We start from the raw sequence: 17,252 nt of genomic DNA, 5'->3' as shown, positions 1-17,252 counted from the left end.
CTTGTCGAACCGTTCCGAAGAAAAACATAAAACTAACAAGCATTTGTCATACATTATCTACGAATTTTTTTTTTGAACAACCTGCGCGACGCATTATCTACGAATGTAAAAGTTAATAATGTATATTACTATATAGCAATAATAAATTGTTAACTACTCCTTCAATTTTTTTAATATAGGAGCCGGATAAGTACTAACACGAGCGTATCCATCAATATCTTTTTATAGCTTGAAGACTTCAAACCGAAGTTTAAACTACTATATCATCTACTTTTATTCCCATTTTTCTACTATGTAAAATATGCATGATGATCTATTGTTAAATCTTAGAGGAAACATATATATATGCCAGTTTATCGAACGTCGATTTTGAATTTAAATTATACCTTGTCGTGATTCTTATATAACGCCACAGTAATGGTCAGGCGTCAGATTCTGTTCCATTTAATAATTAATTAATTATACAACAATAATTGTTGTAATGTTTTTTTTTTGAATGGGGACTAGTTCTTCATCATATCCAAAAAAGCTGGGAGAAATCAAACAAAATCGCTTTTATTTATTTATTTATTTTTTGGTCAAAAACGATTTTTATAACAAAATCGCTTTTATTATATTTCAATTATTAGACGCACTAACTAAGAAATACAGTTCGGCGGATACGTGGGTGATCCTAATCCAAGACAAGAGATCAGTCTTTTTTATTTTTTAAAAAATATGTTAATTAGTTTAACTAAAATATACTTCATTTTGGGGGAGAAATGTATACAAAGTGGTAGGAAATAATAGAGGTTCATCTTAGCAAACTTTAAAAAAGAATAATAGAGGTTCATAACTTCATATAATTGAAGCCTGTGAATTTTTATATTGTATTTGGTTACACAACTATCCTACTTTAGAACTACAAAACAATTCTTTTTGTTACGTCAAATGGAAAGTGATATTCCTCAACAAAAGCGACCCTTATCAAAATATATATAACATAAAATTGTACTTACGTTATAGTTTATAACAACACCAAAAAATTAGATACAGCGTTGTGGACCTTAATATTGTATAGATAGACATTCAATAATTTCAAGTTGGAAAAAGAAAAAAGATTTCTTAGAGTTGGATTACATTATTGATGCACGTTCGTACCAAAATTAAATAAAACAATTAAGGTTATGCACGTACATAGAGTTAAATGACCCGATCTCTCGTTAACTAATGAATCTAAATGGGACCAGACCCGACCCGACTCAGTTGGACCCATGCTTAAGTCCATGTTGCCTTCACGTGATGCTCCATAAACCGAGCTTCCTTGCACCTCATCCGCCGGAGAATAAACGTCCAACCACCTAAGCTTTGTCTCCTTGCTCTGATTTTGTTTACACTCCTATGTTTTGTCTATTTTCCCAAAATACCATTATTTTCTTCTCTTAGAGCATGTTCATTAGTGAGACCCATTAGTGTCTCTTAAGTGGGTTGTAATGATTTTTTTATTATTAAAATTATGATAAGAGATTTTGTTAAGAGACAGTTAATTATTAAGGTTTATTGGTGGTATCTTAATTAAGGTTCTTAACAATTTAAAAAGATTAAAATTATTTTTAAACATAAAATTCAAAACAAAGATTAAATTTATTTATTAATTAAAACAAAGTCAAACATAACATTTTAAACATAGATTTTAAAATAGAAACATTAAAACATTAAAACAAATATTACATAAATGAAAGATAATAATTTCAAAGCGGCATCGAATCTCAGTTGTTGTCTTGATCACTTCCGAATTTACGCCATATATGTTCAACCAAATCACCTTTTAGTTGTTCATGCGCTTGTCTATCACGAATTCTCGTTCGAACACCCATCTGGTTGGCGATATTAGTAGGGATATCTGTAGAATAGGTCAGATCAACACGTGAACTTCCGCTCCCTTCTCCTTGTTGGAAACCTGAGACATCAAAATGAGTGTAGTCATCTCGTTCGTCTTCAACAATCATATTATGGAGTATGATGCATGCTCTCATAATCTTCCCAATCTTGACTTTATCCCAACAAAGTGCGGGATTTTTAACAATGGCAAACCGAGCTTGCAAAACTCCGAAAGCCCGCTCGACATCTTTTCGAACAGCTTCTTGACGTTGCGCAAATAAAACTGCTTTCGGCCCTTGTGGAAGTGAAATCGATTGGATAAAAGTTGCCCACTTTGGATAAATACCATCGGTGAGATAGTAAGCCAAATGGTACTCTCTTCCGTTGACCGAAAAATTCACTAGCTATAAGAACAGAGAGAAGAGTGTGAGTAAAATGTTGTGTTTCTGATCCTATATAACAAGATGACCATACACTAGAGTACAACAACAACATACACATCTCGTGACACACACATACACATAAAGATAAACACTTGTGACACTATAGTACAACAACAACATCATACACTTGTCCTGACACACACACACTCGTGACACTAGAGTACAACAACTACTCCACTCGTGACACTTGACTTCAACACTTCCCGTCACCTTTCTCTCTTCACCTTTCTCTCATTACAATCTGCATTACAAGATTGAAGCAAAGTAAGTACTAGATCATAAACATGAAACATTAAACATCAGATTTTTTTTAAACATTAAACATGAAACATGAAACAGAACAAGCAACATTCAACATGAAACAGAACAAGCAACATTCAACATGAAACAGAACAAGCAACATTCAACATGAAACAGAACAAGCAACATTCAACATGAAACAGAACAAGCAACATTCAACATGAAACAGAACAAGCAACATTCAACATGAAACAGAACAAGCAACATTCAACATGAAACAGAACAAGCAACATTCAACATGAAACAGAACAAGCAACATTCAACATGAAACAGAACAAGCAACATTCAACATGAAACAGAACAAGCAACATTCAACATGAAACAGAACAAGCAACATTCAACATGAAACAGAACAAGCAACATTCAAACATGACAATTTCGAGAACAAGACTTAAACGCCTAACCAATTTAGAACAACTCATTTATGAGCTGCTTCTTGAGGCATTCTTCATACTCCGCTAGGGGTTCCTTTTTTTCAATGAGACTCTCAAGCAGACTCATCTTAGACAACCGTTCCTTTTTGTCCATGAGACTCCCAAGCAGACTCAGTCTACTATCATCTACCACCGGCTTGTGAGAAGCTTTCTTTGCGGCCTTCACACCAATGGGACGCTTGTTCTCGGTCGCTTGAGAACTCTCAGTCTCTCCACCCTCCTTACCCTTCCTCTTCTTCATGGTCTCTCCGTTTTTAGCAGTGGCCAACTCGCACCACTTCTGGTCGTGCCTCAATTCCTTCCAAGCGTGTTCAAGTGTAAACCTCTTGTTGTAGTTGTTGTAGAATATCTGATGAGCAAGCTTCAAAACATCGTTCTCATTTTGGCCACTAGTTTTTTCTCTAGTAGCCGCTTCATAAGCTCCACAGAACTTGGAGACGAGGTCATTGATCCTATGCCATCGTTGCTTGCAGTGTCCTGCCTCTCTCTCTCTGCCGCCAGCAACCAGAGGACTTGCCGCGAAATAAGCAGCAATCTTTTTCCAAAAACCCGTGGACTTTTGCTCGTTGCCAACCACAGGATCCTTGCTCGTGTTTAACCACGAGCTGATCAGGACAACATCATCCGTTGGTGTCCATGCCCGTCGTTGGCAACGCTCTGCACCACTGTCTCCAGCAAAGTTTGAAGCTTCGTTTGCTACACTTCCTCGTAATGGAACTTGTGATGAAGATAGTTCAACACTATCTTCAAAGTTACCAAAGGAAACTGTTTGTTGACTATTAAGTAGTTCAACAAACTTGCTAGTTCCAGTGGAAGGATTAGAATCCATATCACACGGTTAAGAAAGAGAGAAATTAAAGACCAGTGTTTGAACAAAAGAGAAATAAAAGACCAGTGTTTGAAGAAACGTGAGAAAAAGAGAAGAGAATCACACAGTTTATAGAAGAGAAAGATCAGAACCAACCATAACTGAAATGACATATATCTAACAGCATTGAAGAGAAGGATGTAGCATTTATTAACTAAGCCAACCATTATCTTACACTAACCACTCAATTTATTATCTAACCTAACACAAACATGAATTAAATTTTAAACTCAGAGAGCAAAGACAAACGTTTGAATAACAATCACATTTCAAACTATTTTTAAAATCATATTCACACGCACAGAGCAAAGACAAACGTTTATATATCTACAAAGATCAAAGAGAAAGTACCTTTATGTTTTGTCTGACAAAGAGAGAGGTTCTGTGCCCACTTCCCGTCTGTAGATCAACCATGGATCATGCCAGTACCATTCCTCTTGATCCATCCATGTACCCATAAAAACACAGACAAGAAATAAACAATCATTACAAACGATCTCAAACCAGAGTAAAATCGTTAACTACAAGAGTAAAGATATAGGTTTATCCACACAAGATCACACTTTCAATTCAAACTTTAAAACAATTTGAAGAAATTTTTTCATTTTCAAAAAAACCTTTTCAATTAAATATTCAATCCAAACCAACACCGAAACTGTTCAATCCAAAGAACCGAAGTATTTTGACTGAGAATCATACCTCCATTTTTTCATCTCCATGACGGCCTTTCTCTTCTCATGATTCTTCCAAGTCTGTATCTTCACTTCATCGATCTTATACCTAATCAAACAAGTCAGAGATGTATTTACAAAGATTCACGAAGACAAATCTAAGACATGCATACTTGATAGATTGAAACATAAACATATAGGATCTGAACCTTTACCTTTTCCATTCGCCACCGATAGAGAGAGAGGTCCGCGTTTTGCTTGGTCGATGAGAAAGCCTTTGCCATTTCCCTTCGTCGCCGAGACCCACCGAGAGAGCCATCGCTGTTTCGTCGACGAGACCCACCGAGAAGAGAGAATCGCCATTGAAATCGTCATCGCCTTTCGCCAGAGAGAGAGAATACGAAACGCAAGAGAAACAGAAAAAAAAAAGAAACTCGAAACCCCGACACTTCATTTCTCACACTGTCAAATTGCGACACGTGCCCCAGAAGAGGCGTGTCTTCGAGATGTTAATTAAGGGACGCCTCTTCCTTTTATCACCATTTTTCATTTATTTTAATTCCGGATTTTCCTTTAAACCTCTCTTAAGAGACGCCTATAAACATGCTCTTAGTTACGTCTCAACACAACGTTCCCTATGTCACATATGAGGGGTAATGTTGTAAATTCATTTAGACAGCAAGATTACGTGAGCTGTGCTGTCTGATTTTGAAACACTAAACGACAAAAACCAAAGTTACTTGAAGTTTCCGAATCACAAGGTTCCATTTCACTAAGTCATTGTCTATATAAAGCCCCACGATGCTTGTTATCTCCTTGAAAACACAGCGTTCTCTCTCTCTCTCTCTCTCTCTCTCTCTCTCTCTCTCTCTCTCTCCAAACCTTCTTAAACTCACGAGTCAAATATACACGAAAATGGGAGCTTGCGGATCAAGTGAATCTCGGAGAACAGACACAGCGAAGCTAATATTACCAGACGGAACGTTACAAGAGTTTACATCACCTGTAAAAGTGTGGCAGATTCTTCAGAAGAATCCCACGAGTTTTGTTTGTAACTCAGACGATATGAACTTCGACGACGCAGTTCTAGCAGTCGGTGGCAGCGAGGATCTCCGGCCTGGAGAGCTTTACTTCGTTTTACAGTTAACATGGCTGAATCATCCATTAAGAGCAGAGCAAATGGCTGCTTTGGCGGTTAAAGCGAGCTCCGCGCTTAGCAAAAGTGGTTGGAGTTGTGGCGATGATGATGATGCGAGAAAGGTCTCTGGTGGTGAGTGTGGTAGAGTTAAGAGAGTAAAAAGAAATAGTTGCGGCGGAAGAGGCTGTGGTGGTGGCGGTAAAGGGTGGAGGAAGTTTACAGTGGAGTTGAGTTCGATAGCTGAGTAGGGTAAGACCATCGTTAATTTCTTTGGGTTCGGCTAAGAAAATTTAAGAACCGTATCTTAAATAAAAGATATAAAAACCGGTTATTAGCTTAAAAAAAACAAAAACAAAAAGTGTTCATGAGTTAAAAACTCCAAATTAAAAACCCGGGTTAATCACCTCTAATGTGGCTGTGTAAATTATAATTAGAGAGTTTGACTTTTTTTTCTTAAATCTTAAACATCTATATCGAGTTTATTTTGTTGTTGTACAAATATTCTTTTTGGGTAAATATTTCCATTAATATCAAAAGTTTAAGATTGATTACAGAAATAATATACAAAATAATATTTTAAAAAAAATTTAAATACGCAAATGCATGTCTTATATCATTAAAAGGACAACAAAATTGTTTTTTAATGAATAGTTAGTTTTATTCGCTAACCGATCACAAAATCAGTTACTAGCCAATTTCATATTTGATTTTTTCTAATGTAAATTGTATGCAGCATTTCATTTCATGGACCATGGTTGTTGTAAAAAAAATATATCACGAGAATGAAGTGATTTTGAGCTCATAAATTGCAATTGCAACTTGATTAAACTCAATCTTCTCTAGCTTTCCCTGGTCAACACCGCGTAATAGTCATTTACATATTTACGTTTTTGCCCTCAATTTGTTAATATTATTGCTGACAATCATATTAAAAGTGTCTGCCATTCAAAGTCCGTTATTTGTAATACCATAAAAGCCCACTAACGAGCCCGGTAAAATTCGGAAAAAGCAAAATTCACATTAACACATGACCTGGTGTTACTGTCTGAATTGATATTGTTTTAGAATGTTAATTAAAATTATTGATTTTTCTTTTGAATTCTGTATAATATATTGAATCAAAAGTATGCTATTTTTTAGGTTTTAATTAAGATTAATATTTCAATTGGAAACAAGAAACGTAATAATTATTAACAACAATCAAGAATAGTTGATATATTGACTGGGAGCTTTGGGAGCTTCCGATCAAGTAGCAAGAGAAAGGGTTTAGAGTGTCACCATATTTCAGGTTCGATCCATATACCATATGAAATTAAGATATCTGATCATCCTATACGGCTATGAACTACTGTTTTTCGGCCTATTTGAATATCCGAGAGAGGGTCTATCCGTGGACTGTACCTCCTATTCGGAAGTTAAGTCTGTGTCTTTGATAAATCCGGATTTAACATTTTCCTTTTACAAAAAAGAATAGTTGATATAATGTGTTTTCAGTTCAATTTTGCTATTTAAGATTTATTTCTAACATGATATATTCCTTTTGATTTCGTTAGATATTATCCCTGTTCGAAACTACGTTAGGCGCTAGTCGGGCGGCAACCCTGGGCCTAGCGAGTTACTAAAAATCGGAGATTAATCGGAGTATACGCGGGGCCTAGTTTAATTATTATTTTATTTTATTATAATATTTAAACTAAATATAAAATATAAATATATTAGAATTTAATAGTTTTTGTATGTTATTATTGAAATTAATTATTGATTTTAAAAATTTAATTGTTAGCAATACAATTAAAACACAAATTAATCTAGATTTTGAATTTTTATTATACGTATATATGTATATATATTAACATATGCGCAAAAGTACAAAGCATTCAATGTCTCCTAGTGGCCAAAGCATGCCAGTTTCTTCGAATAACCCGCGGGTTCGACGTCTCCTTCTTACGTTTTAATTATTTCGCATTATTACTATCAAAATGGACAAAAGTCCCACATCGCTTAGATGCAACAAGAGATGCCAAATATCACTCTATATATAGAATACAAACATGTAGGAGAAAGGTAAAGTAGTTGGGCTGCCTGATCTTTGGAAGCCCGATAAATACTTTCATAAGTACAACTTTTGGCCTGTTTAATCCTCAACTGGGCCGATTAATCGGTTAATGGACCGATTAATCGGTTAATGGGCCGATTAATCGTTTAAATGGGCCGCATAATTGGTGGCCGATTGTGGTAAAGTCGCTGCGGCTGATGTCCGAATTGCGCCTAAGCAGCCGCGTTTTTGAACAGGGGATACTAGGCGGCTAGGCGGCCGCGTTTTTGAACAGGGGATATTATACCTAAGAACAGAAATCAAATTTCAATTGTGATATGTATAAACTTTATAGTATACATTAAAATATCTTATTAACATAAAATTGGTCTTTTAGTGTTCTAGATTCCAGAAAGTAGTCCTGATTGGATGGGATTATTCTAAAACAAGTTTAGGCGGCGTCTAAATAATAAATCGATGTAAATAAAGCAAAAGTTTAAATCATCATAATTCGTTTCGATCTAAATCGATTAATTTTCCAGCTTGTGTGTACATCACAAAAACTGAGTTAACATCATCAATGTATACTAGCAACTGCGTTAAAAAAAATAATAGAATGACGTTTAATTTGAAAACTAGACTGTTATTCGCATTTTGTTTTTTAACAAATAAATACAATTTGATAACATTGGTAATAAAATATTTAATCAATTCTTTTAAATATTTTAACATACACGACCACGACCATACAGGAAATAGAGATGTTTCAGAAAGTTTTGTTATCAAACTTCTTCTTCCACCAGTTCTTCACAGACATTTGTATGTGAAAGTTGTGTGTTCCAATCGGTAATCTGGTGTGTATTATATTGTGCTCCTGTCCGAGTAAATTATCCAAGGGCTTTGCAGTCTCCTTCAAATAAGACATTGGAAAAGCCCATGAGTCCATGACGACGACATTCTATTTGTGTTATCAACATTGATCCTACGAGTGAATATCGTACCCCCGAGCATTTGGCATTTACCGAAGTCAATTCTATGGTGGCTGTTATGTTCGCTTTGTTCATTAGCGACCTGTAATAAGTTGCAAGGTCATTTCCAATAGGACACAAAAATTTCTTCTATATTTCGCACTAAAATAGAGTAATTCTATTATAAATTTGAATTTGCTCCAATAATTCACTTTATAATAGGGTTATTCTATAATAGAGTGAAATATAGAGTAATGTTGTTTTTTCACTCTATATTTAAAGTAAAAAAAGTAACAAAACTCTATATTTCACTCGTAACTCTATTATAAATTTGAATTTGCTCTAAATATTCATTCTATAATAGAATTACTCTATTTTAGAGTGAAAAGTGAAATATAGAGTAAATTTTTGTGTACCGTTGGAAATGGTTTAACTAGTGCGGCATATTTGCTTTATAGTTCGTTGGCTTCAACGAAACAAGTTTGAGGGATGAACGATTACATGTTTATGGACACATGTTTTTTTTGTTGTCTGAAGCCCAAAATCAATTGTTGAGCTCATATTAGAGTTTCTTATGCATAAAATATTCATATGAATTATATTGCAATTAAACTTAAATTTTTTAAGTTGAAATCAATAGTATAATGACACATGTTAAAGAAAGCTAAGAACATTTTCTCAAAGAAGAACATTTTCTTCTTCTCTGTTAATTTATATTTAATTTCTTTATATTTAATTTTTTTGAGCAACTCTTTATTTTTAATCTAACACATGTTAGAACCCATGTTCTAAAACGCGGACGCCTAGCCGATTAGGCGTTCGAACAGGCGCTCAGCGTGAGCCAGCCGAAGCGATTTTGACCAAATCGCTGCTACTAATCAGATTGTCACTTAATGAATAAAAATCCAATTAATTGCTTAAAAATCCGATTAATAACGATTCGGACCATAATTTTTTTTTGACTTCCTAGACAAAGTTTGGGCCTTAATACAAGCCCATTTGCCTGACAATAGAGGAGACCTTGTTCATGTATTTATAGGCGACTTCAAAACCTCTCCTCCTCTTAGTTTACCGATGTGGGACAATTGTGAGTTGTTTTTAAAAGTTTTTTTTCATATCGCACCCACCTAGGGGTGTTCAATCCGGATATCGGTTCGGTTTCGGTTCGGTTTTTTTCGGTTTTCGGTATTTCGGTTAGTAAAATATAACTACCATTCTAAATCCATATTTACTTCGGTTCGGTTCGGTTTATATACCGTCGGTTTTCGGTTTATTCGGTTTTATACCAAAAAACATAATTATTTAGTTTGAGATCATATAAAATGAATTTTAGAGTCATACTGTCAACACAATCATTTATTAAAAATATATTATATGTTCAAATAAATGAACAAAAACGTAAAAATGCTTCTACCATCAAATAAAATCATCAAATCTATAATTAAAATCAGATCCTGAAATTTTGAAAATAAAAGGATGAAACAAAACAGAAACATGAAAGAAAAGTTTTTTCACTCTTTCATATTTGGTGTTCAGTAAAGTCATGTTTTTTCGATTGAACACGAAACTCTGTTTGTTTATAGATAAGAAAAAAGTTGTGAAAATTTTCCATCAATTATTTTTCATCAAATTTTTCATCTTCATATTAATTTAGTGAATACTAAAATAAAGCAAAAAGATAAAAAAAAACTTTGAAAATAAGATGTCTGAATTGCGATGTATTGTTATTTAATTATAGTTCAAGTGTTTTACAAATTATATAAGGTTCTTTATTACTATAACATTATGGTAATAGTTATTAACACAAATTTAACTTATGTAACAAATAGATTTTCATGTATTGTTATAAAATAGATACATATTTACATGTTTCTACTTTTAATCGGTTTTGTTCGGTTTATTCGGTTTATTCGGTTTAATCGGTTATATACCAAACCATATCCAAATCCTACGGTTTTTATAAAATTATATCCATTCGGTTTATATGGTATATACCAAAACCAAACCATATTGTCTATTTCGGTTCGGTTCGGTACGGTTCGGTTTTACCATATTGAACATGCCTACACCCACCATTAAAAATAATTTAACGAGTAGACTATGATGTTTCTATGTTTAACTTGCACACATATTAATACATATATGTAAATTTATTGTTAAAAAGTACAAAAATTACTCTTCGATTACTCTCCGATGTAGACCTTCCGCCCGACTCACGCCTAGTGCAATCTCGAACATGGGTTAGAACACATGCATTGCTGATTTTTGTCAAGTTTCGGTTTCATTGAACCATTGCCAATGGGCCAAGTTACAGTAGGCATCACGTTTTACATAAAACCCCAACAGAGATATTTAAATTACAGCCCATAAAATTTAAAGAAAATCGAGAATCTTCAATTCCACGTGTTCTATCTTTCCCAACGCAAGTAGGAGGCAGCTTCGACACATGTTTAACATGCAGATCTCAGTTTTAGCGGCCACCGCTTTCCGCTCAGCCGCCGGAACCACGGCTCTGCTACGCTTCTCGAAATCCTTACTCCGCCATAGCATCTCCTCGAAATAGAGCAAAGCGAGTATATGGCAATCTCAGCCTTCACCTTGCTCAATCACCGCTAAAGCTCCAGGAGATTTTGCTCGGAAGTTTCTCTGCCTCATAACTTGTTTTAAAACGCAGATGCCTAATCACCTTCCACTCAACCTTAACTACATGATCGAAGAGGCCATATTCGTCGTTAATTAAACTGGGGGAAGCTTCAGTCAGTTGAAGATTGATTTTTTGTTGGACTGTTGTCAAACACCAACTCTACTAAATCCTCTTCAGAAGGACTTCAGAGACCCATAAAACTCAATCATCCTTCGAAAAAGAAGCTTTACCTTGAACCGATATGGTAAGATGCTGCGGTAAAGACTGACTCTCATGGAAGAATGTTCAGTTGAGACGACTCATATGGTGTTCAGTCAGAAGTTGAAGGGATAACAAATGAAGATCCGCGAAAGGTGAGAATAACAAAACTTTATTTGGGGTTCAACTCAAAAGTCAAAACAGAGGAAGATAAGAATGGAGAACAAACCCTGTGGTCGAACTTTCCACACCAAAATCGCCTTTGCGAAGAGGAGATCCGCTACCGGAACATAAAGTCGATCCGAAGATCAAAGGTATATATAAAACAAAAAAAGCAAAAAAGAGAGTTGGTAACCGACGGTAAGACCACCGGGCACCTAAGATCGAAACTTTTCTTTTTGAACTTTCTAGTGAGAGGTTAGAGAAGAGAGAGAATGAAGTTTCTATTTTTAGTGTCACTCTACACATGCATTGCTGATAATCTTTGGGCATAATTAACCCTAGCATCCCAAATGAGGTGCTTAATTTTTTTTTATTTTTTTCGTTTTTGTCTAATTAAAAAAAAATTAAAAATGAATCAATCGCGGACCGCCATGTATTAGTGGAGTCCGCGAACAGTGGGAACAACCGACGCTTACTGCGCTTGTTTAAGCGCTACTGCTTCCATTTTTTTTTTAAATCTTAAGCACCGGGGTAAGCACCCCGGTTAATGGTGGCCTTAGTTTCTTACGGTTTTAATTTATTGTTTGAAAATAAGATCCGAGTACGGTACCTTTTTGTCAGCTAGTATATTATTAGAGCATCATTATCTCAAAGCCCCTACTTGGATCTCTTAATAATTTTTTAATACTTTTAAATAGTTAAAGTGAGGTTAAGAGACATAACTAAGAGACTCCTACAATGAGTGCCTCCAATGCAAGTCTTTTATTTAGGGGTTCTTAAAAAAAACTATTTAATTAAAGATAAAATTTATTTATTAAATAAAACATTATAAAAGATAACATTTTAAATATCAATTTAAATATAAAACTTAAAAACAAAGATTAGTAGGGATATCGGTAGAATGGTAAAATTCTCAAAAGTTTGATCAAAGTGTTGATCAAAATATTGATCAAATATATCATCAATTGATCCATCTAAAGTGTTTTGCGAGGAAGAACCGTATAGAAATTGTTTTTGATGGTTTTGTGATTAAAATTTGTGATCAAGAGAAGGAGAGAACATAAACTTGTTTAGATCAGAATGTGTTTGGTCGTTTTTTTTGGTGAGATGGATAGAACATGAGACAAACGTTTGATCAAAATGTGTTTGCTTCTTTTGTTTGGAGAAAATGAGAGAAGATGAACTTGTTATGCTCAACATGTTTTGACAGGGAACAAGATCATCTCAACAATGAAACGTGAAGCAGAAATAAGTAGAGTAAATCTTTGACTACAAACTATATAAAAAGGTAATTTCTATGTTCTAGGTGCAAGAGACTCCTCCTTGCACAATCAGAACAACGATCACAAAATCAAATCCACATACCCGAAACCAAAAAAAAAGAACAGAACAATAAAGAAAAAAATCAGATAATGTTTGCCCCTGCATCCAGATTTGCCCAGCAAAATCAGCTCAACCACAATCTTTTCCTCTACGCCTGCAAGAATCAAGCAACAAGAACACATAAGAAAGTATTACAACTTGCACACATATAAGAAGAAAATAAATTAAACAAATTGCGGTTTGGCAAGAGAAACGTTATAAGCAAGAGAAACAAATTGATCAGAGAAACGTTATAAGCAAGAGAACAAATCAAAACGAAGATTGAGCCAGTGACGCTGACGGAGAGAGTGGAGACCAAGCTTATCGGTGATCTCAGCTTCGTTCATGGCATTTGGAAGATCCTGTTTGTTAGCAAACACGAGCATAACAACATCACGCAGCTCATCCTGTATAAACCCATTAAGTGTTTCAGTAAGTTAACTAGCACTGAAGTCCTCCGCTGCAACAAGGAAGATACAAAATCAAAAATTGAATTAGCCTAATTATTTCTTTACTGTCTCTCCAAACAACCCACATTGCATATGAGTTATAAACTGAGGAATCAGTGGCTCGGGTTCATGATTCAAGTACAAAGAAAAAGGAATGATCTTTTCAAGTTCGAATTTCAGCAAAACACAAAGAAGAAAGCTTGAATCTTTTAACAAAAAGCTTGGTTTAGACAAGAACATGAACTAGTTGTCAAGTGTCTGTCGGATTCTCTCGGGAGTTCACTCTCCTACCATCTCACCCAGTAACATAGCAAAATAAATATGAACTGATTAAGCTAAAACCAAATTGGAAAAAACACTGAGCTTACAAACCCAATGAAGAAGAGGGAACAAAGTAAACTTTGTGGGTAACTCGTTCAGGTGAACCATTGATCTGAATATCAAAGTAAACTTTGTGGGTAACTCCTTCTAAAGGACCTGATAAATCCCACAACTTTACAAAACCAAAAAATGCAAATGAGTTCAAGTTCAATGCTCACCCGATCATCAACCTTCTCATTGACCATGGGATCAGTAACATCAGTCAATTTAATCTGAGTTGCGTTAGTGAAACCCACAAATCGTAAGTAACGTCGCAAGCCCAGATCGATAAACTACAAGAAAGGTGAGGAACAAGGATCAAAAGTTTTAACCTGGATGAGGGCAAGTGTGACGCAGTCATTGGAGACAGTCTCGAAGAGGCGGAGGAGAGACATCTCGTGACGTTGGAGGCCAGGATTCAGCTTCTGCCTGATGATAGGCATCGAAGAAAGGGTCCAGAGAAGTAGCCTCCGCCTCAAGCTCTGGCTTCTCTTCTTCAGTTGCTGGGGATCATCGCACCTTCAGCCATCGATCTTCAACTCTCTCTCTCTCTCTTCTCAAAGAGACAAGGCCCAAAGGACAACACGTGTCTCACAAAACCGTCTCTTATTATCCCTAAATAAGAAACATTCTTTTGCATTTTAAGCTAATTTCCTTTTTTCTTAAATGTTAATAAAACTAAGAAACGGTCTTTGAAGACCGTGATAACGATGGCCTTATGTACACACGATAACTGACTCAGAGACGAAGTCAGAGTAAATTCTTCTTCAACTTTCATTGGTTTATTCTATGCAGGAGAAGTTCGTTTTTTCTTGGGAAGACGAGCTATTTCCCCACGAGAAGTATCGCATAGCACCAGATGTCTCCCAAAACTATGCCTCGTTCTATATATCCCCGAGATTAAAGTTCGAAACCTATTTCCCCACCAAAGTAACGATGAACACTTAAACCTACATGATATGAAAGATCGAAATCGCTAACCCCATAAAATTCAATTAGTCGGTTTACTGTATTGAATTAAAACCAAAAGCTTCAAAAAACCCACAGTAAACCAATTGATGACCCGATTAAGACCCGATTACCTCTTCTAAACCAATAAGTGGAAACCCAGAACCAGTTAACCCTTTAACCCGAGATCCATATACCCGAAAGATTTAACTTAACGATTGAAATCAGAAACCCTAATTCTCCAAATCGCAATTGAGAAGAGAATAAGGAAATCGAAGGTCGAGAACGAAGATTGAAGAAGAGACAGAGTTCGATGACTTCAGTCGTTGATGTAGATGCTGGAGGTGGTGAAACCTTCGACGAAGAAGCAACCAAAACATAAAAAACGGATTATGCATTGTGGAATATGCGGCCAACCTGATCACAATTCGAGGTTCCATACGAAAAATAAGGTTTGTTTTACTCCTACTCAAGTTGCTTCTCAAAGATGGATTCACTAATAACCTTCTTTAACTCGCAGACTTCTCAAGGTGCTCCTACTCAAGTTGCTTCTCAAGGTTCTTCTCAGGTTGCTTCTCCAGCTGCTTCTCAAGGTTCTTCTCAGGTTGCTTCTCCAGCTGCTTCTCAAGGCACAACGGTAGTACCTTCGGTACGGATTTTTGTCAGATTTGGACATGAGAGGAACAGTTTCATCACCACACCAACACTTCTTCGGAATTCCCATGACCACTCCACCCCAACGACGATAAGCGTTTCCTCCGGTCGATGCTCCTGAGGTATTCGACGAAGCCCCTGACATTTTCTTCTCTACAGCTTCAATCTAGAGAAACAATTTTAGGGTTCTTGATTGAAATCAATTTGGGTATTCTGTTTTCTCGGGTGTATTTAAGTTGGGTAAGCAATGTCGGGTCGGGTTAAGTTCGTTTGGTTGGGTTTTATTTCGTTTTGGTTTAGTTTTGTTCGGTTTATTATAAGACAATCCGGGTTCTATATTAGGTTTACAGAAACCGTGAGAAAACCAATATTGGTGGGGAAATAGGTTTCGAACTTTAATTTCGGGAATATATAGAACGAAACATAGTTTTGGGAGACATCTGGTGCTATGCGATACTTCTCATGGGGAAATAGCTCATCTTCCCTTTTTTCTTTCCTCATAGTCAAGCAGGAAAAGTTCGTTTATAGTATTAGATTATTGCTAAATACGGAAATACCCTCATACCACTTTCTAGCCTACCACTACAGTCAGTCAATACATGTTAACATATCTATCAAACGATAAGTCTTTTTTTTTTTGCTTTCGTGAAACAGAAATCTTCTATATATATATATATATATATATATATATACTAGATTTGGATCCGTGCGTTGCAACAGACTTTATTTGATATTTTAATTTAATAAAAATATTAAAAAAATTATTATTTTTTTTAAATTGTTTTTTCATATGTTATGTGAAATTTATTTTATAGTTAAGAACTCGTTTATACACATAAGTTTCAGTTAATATTTGTTAGAGCTAGAAAAAACATCCAAACGTAAAAATTTAAACCGGATCCAACCCAAAATAATAATTATAATGAAATAAAAAGGAATTTAGAAGTTAAATAAGGCCAAGAAGCAATGACAACATTATACACTTTCTTATGTACTAATTTAATGTTTTATTAAACTTATCTGATGTTAAATAATTTTCTTAATTCATTATTTATTAATGATATATTTTCATAATAACATTTTAATTTAAATGAATTATAAACTAATGCATATCAAACATGTGTTTGATTTTCGTATAACCAAACACATAAATACCAATCACGACAACATCCTAAGTTTTTGATTTTTTTTTTTAAATTTAATAGCTTTAACATCATACTCGTTATCAAAATTTTTTTTTTTTAAATACTATTAAGTAGGTATGTTTACTTTTGTTAGGCTTTTTTTAAAAGGAAAAAAAATATTTTCTAAATCTTGTTTTTATTTAAAATTAAAAAAAGAAAAACTATCAAATACTTTTTTATATTTTTGTTTAGGAATTTAGAAAAGGAAAAGTATTATCATATAAAATTTTACAATTATCTTATGTTTTGAATTTCAGAAAAATCTTATTGTTTATTTCTAGATACTATTAAATAACTTTAAATTATGATTTTTACGGTTCATATCAATACTATTTTTACTCTTCATTTTTAATTAAATAATTTTTAGTATCATGTTGATCATCAAATTTTCTATACTATCAAATAACTTCTTACATTCTCTTTTGGTTAGGAATTAAAAAATATGATACAAATCTCTTTTGTTTAGAAGTTTCTTTTTAAAGGAAAAGAACTATCAAATATTTTTTTTACAGTTTTAGGGTGTTAGAAAAGAAAATTAAAAACTACATAATCTTTTATAATTATTTTTTTCTAG

General features: G+C 34.6%; 3 protein-coding genes across 11 annotated transcripts; 1 reads left to right on the top strand and 2 right to left on the bottom strand.

Moving 5' to 3' along the window:
* Window positions 1-3,011: 3,011 nt before the first annotated feature.
* LOC106303264 (glutathione S-transferase T3-like) lies at window positions 3,012-3,866 on the bottom strand. The gene has a single exon (XM_013739583.1). It carries the CDS (start codon window positions 3,864-3,866, stop codon window positions 3,012-3,014), a length of 855 nt encoding a protein of 284 aa, XP_013595037.1.
* Window positions 3,867-5,411: 1,545 nt separating this feature from the next.
* LOC106304486 lies at window positions 5,412-6,260 on the top strand. The gene has a single exon (XM_013740894.1). The coding sequence runs from the start codon at window positions 5,492-5,494 to the stop codon at window positions 5,960-5,962; it is 471 nt and encodes a 156-aa protein (XP_013596348.1). The 5' UTR covers window positions 5,412-5,491; the 3' UTR covers window positions 5,963-6,260.
* Window positions 6,261-12,945: 6,685 nt separating this feature from the next.
* On the bottom strand, window positions 12,946-14,700 carry LOC106301228 (ADP-ribosylation factor-like protein 1). 9 transcript variants are annotated; one of them, XR_001262179.1, is made up of 4 exons: window positions 14,225-14,692; window positions 14,072-14,125; window positions 13,400-13,543; window positions 12,946-13,198 (listed from the first exon to the last, which is right to left on the bottom strand). XR_001262179.1 is itself a non-coding variant. In XM_013737578.1 (4 exons), the coding sequence occupies exons 1-4, from the start codon at window positions 14,333-14,335 to the stop codon at window positions 13,065-13,067; spliced, it is 390 nt and encodes a 129-aa protein (XP_013593032.1). In that variant the 5' UTR covers window positions 14,336-14,676; the 3' UTR covers window positions 12,946-13,064. The 9 variants fall into 9 exon arrangements, 4 of the variants coding, with proteins under 4 accessions (XP_013593032.1, XP_013593031.1, XP_013593034.1 ...); XR_001262178.1 differs by having other exon boundaries at window positions 13,385-13,543; window positions 14,225-14,687; XM_013737578.1 differs by having other exon boundaries at window positions 13,400-13,490; window positions 14,225-14,676.
* Between the last annotated feature and the right edge of the window lie 2,552 nt (window positions 14,701-17,252).

This window comes from Brassica oleracea, chromosome C7, assembly GCF_000695525.1.
Source record: "Brassica oleracea var. oleracea cultivar TO1000 chromosome C7, BOL, whole genome shotgun sequence".
Lineage (NCBI taxonomy): Eukaryota > Viridiplantae > Streptophyta > Magnoliopsida > Brassicales > Brassicaceae > Brassica > Brassica oleracea.
This window is presented reverse-complemented; position numbering and strand designations above follow the sequence as displayed.

What these genes read in the sequence shown, in the direction of transcription:
- LOC106303264 (XM_013739583.1), bottom strand. Translation starts at nt 3,866, where the DNA reads ATGGATTCTAATCCTTCCACTGGAACTAGCAAGTTTGTTGAACTACTT.
- LOC106304486 (XM_013740894.1), top strand. Translation starts at nt 5,492, where the DNA reads ATGGGAGCTTGCGGATCAAGTGAATCTCGGAGAACAGACACAGCGAAG.
- LOC106301228 (XM_013737577.1), bottom strand. Translation starts at nt 14,335, where the DNA reads ATGCCTATCATCAGGCAGAAGCTGAATCCTGGCCTCCAACGTCACGAG. An exon ending in TCACACTTGCCCTCATCCAG is followed by an intron (nt 14,126 to 14,224) that starts GTTAAAACTTTT and finishes AACGCAACTCAG; the next exon opens with ATTAAATTGACTGATGTTAC. An exon ending in ATGAGAAGGTTGATGATCGG is followed by an intron (nt 13,491 to 14,071) that starts GTGAGCATTGAA and finishes GGGTTTATACAG; the next exon opens with GATGAGCTGCGTGATGTTGT.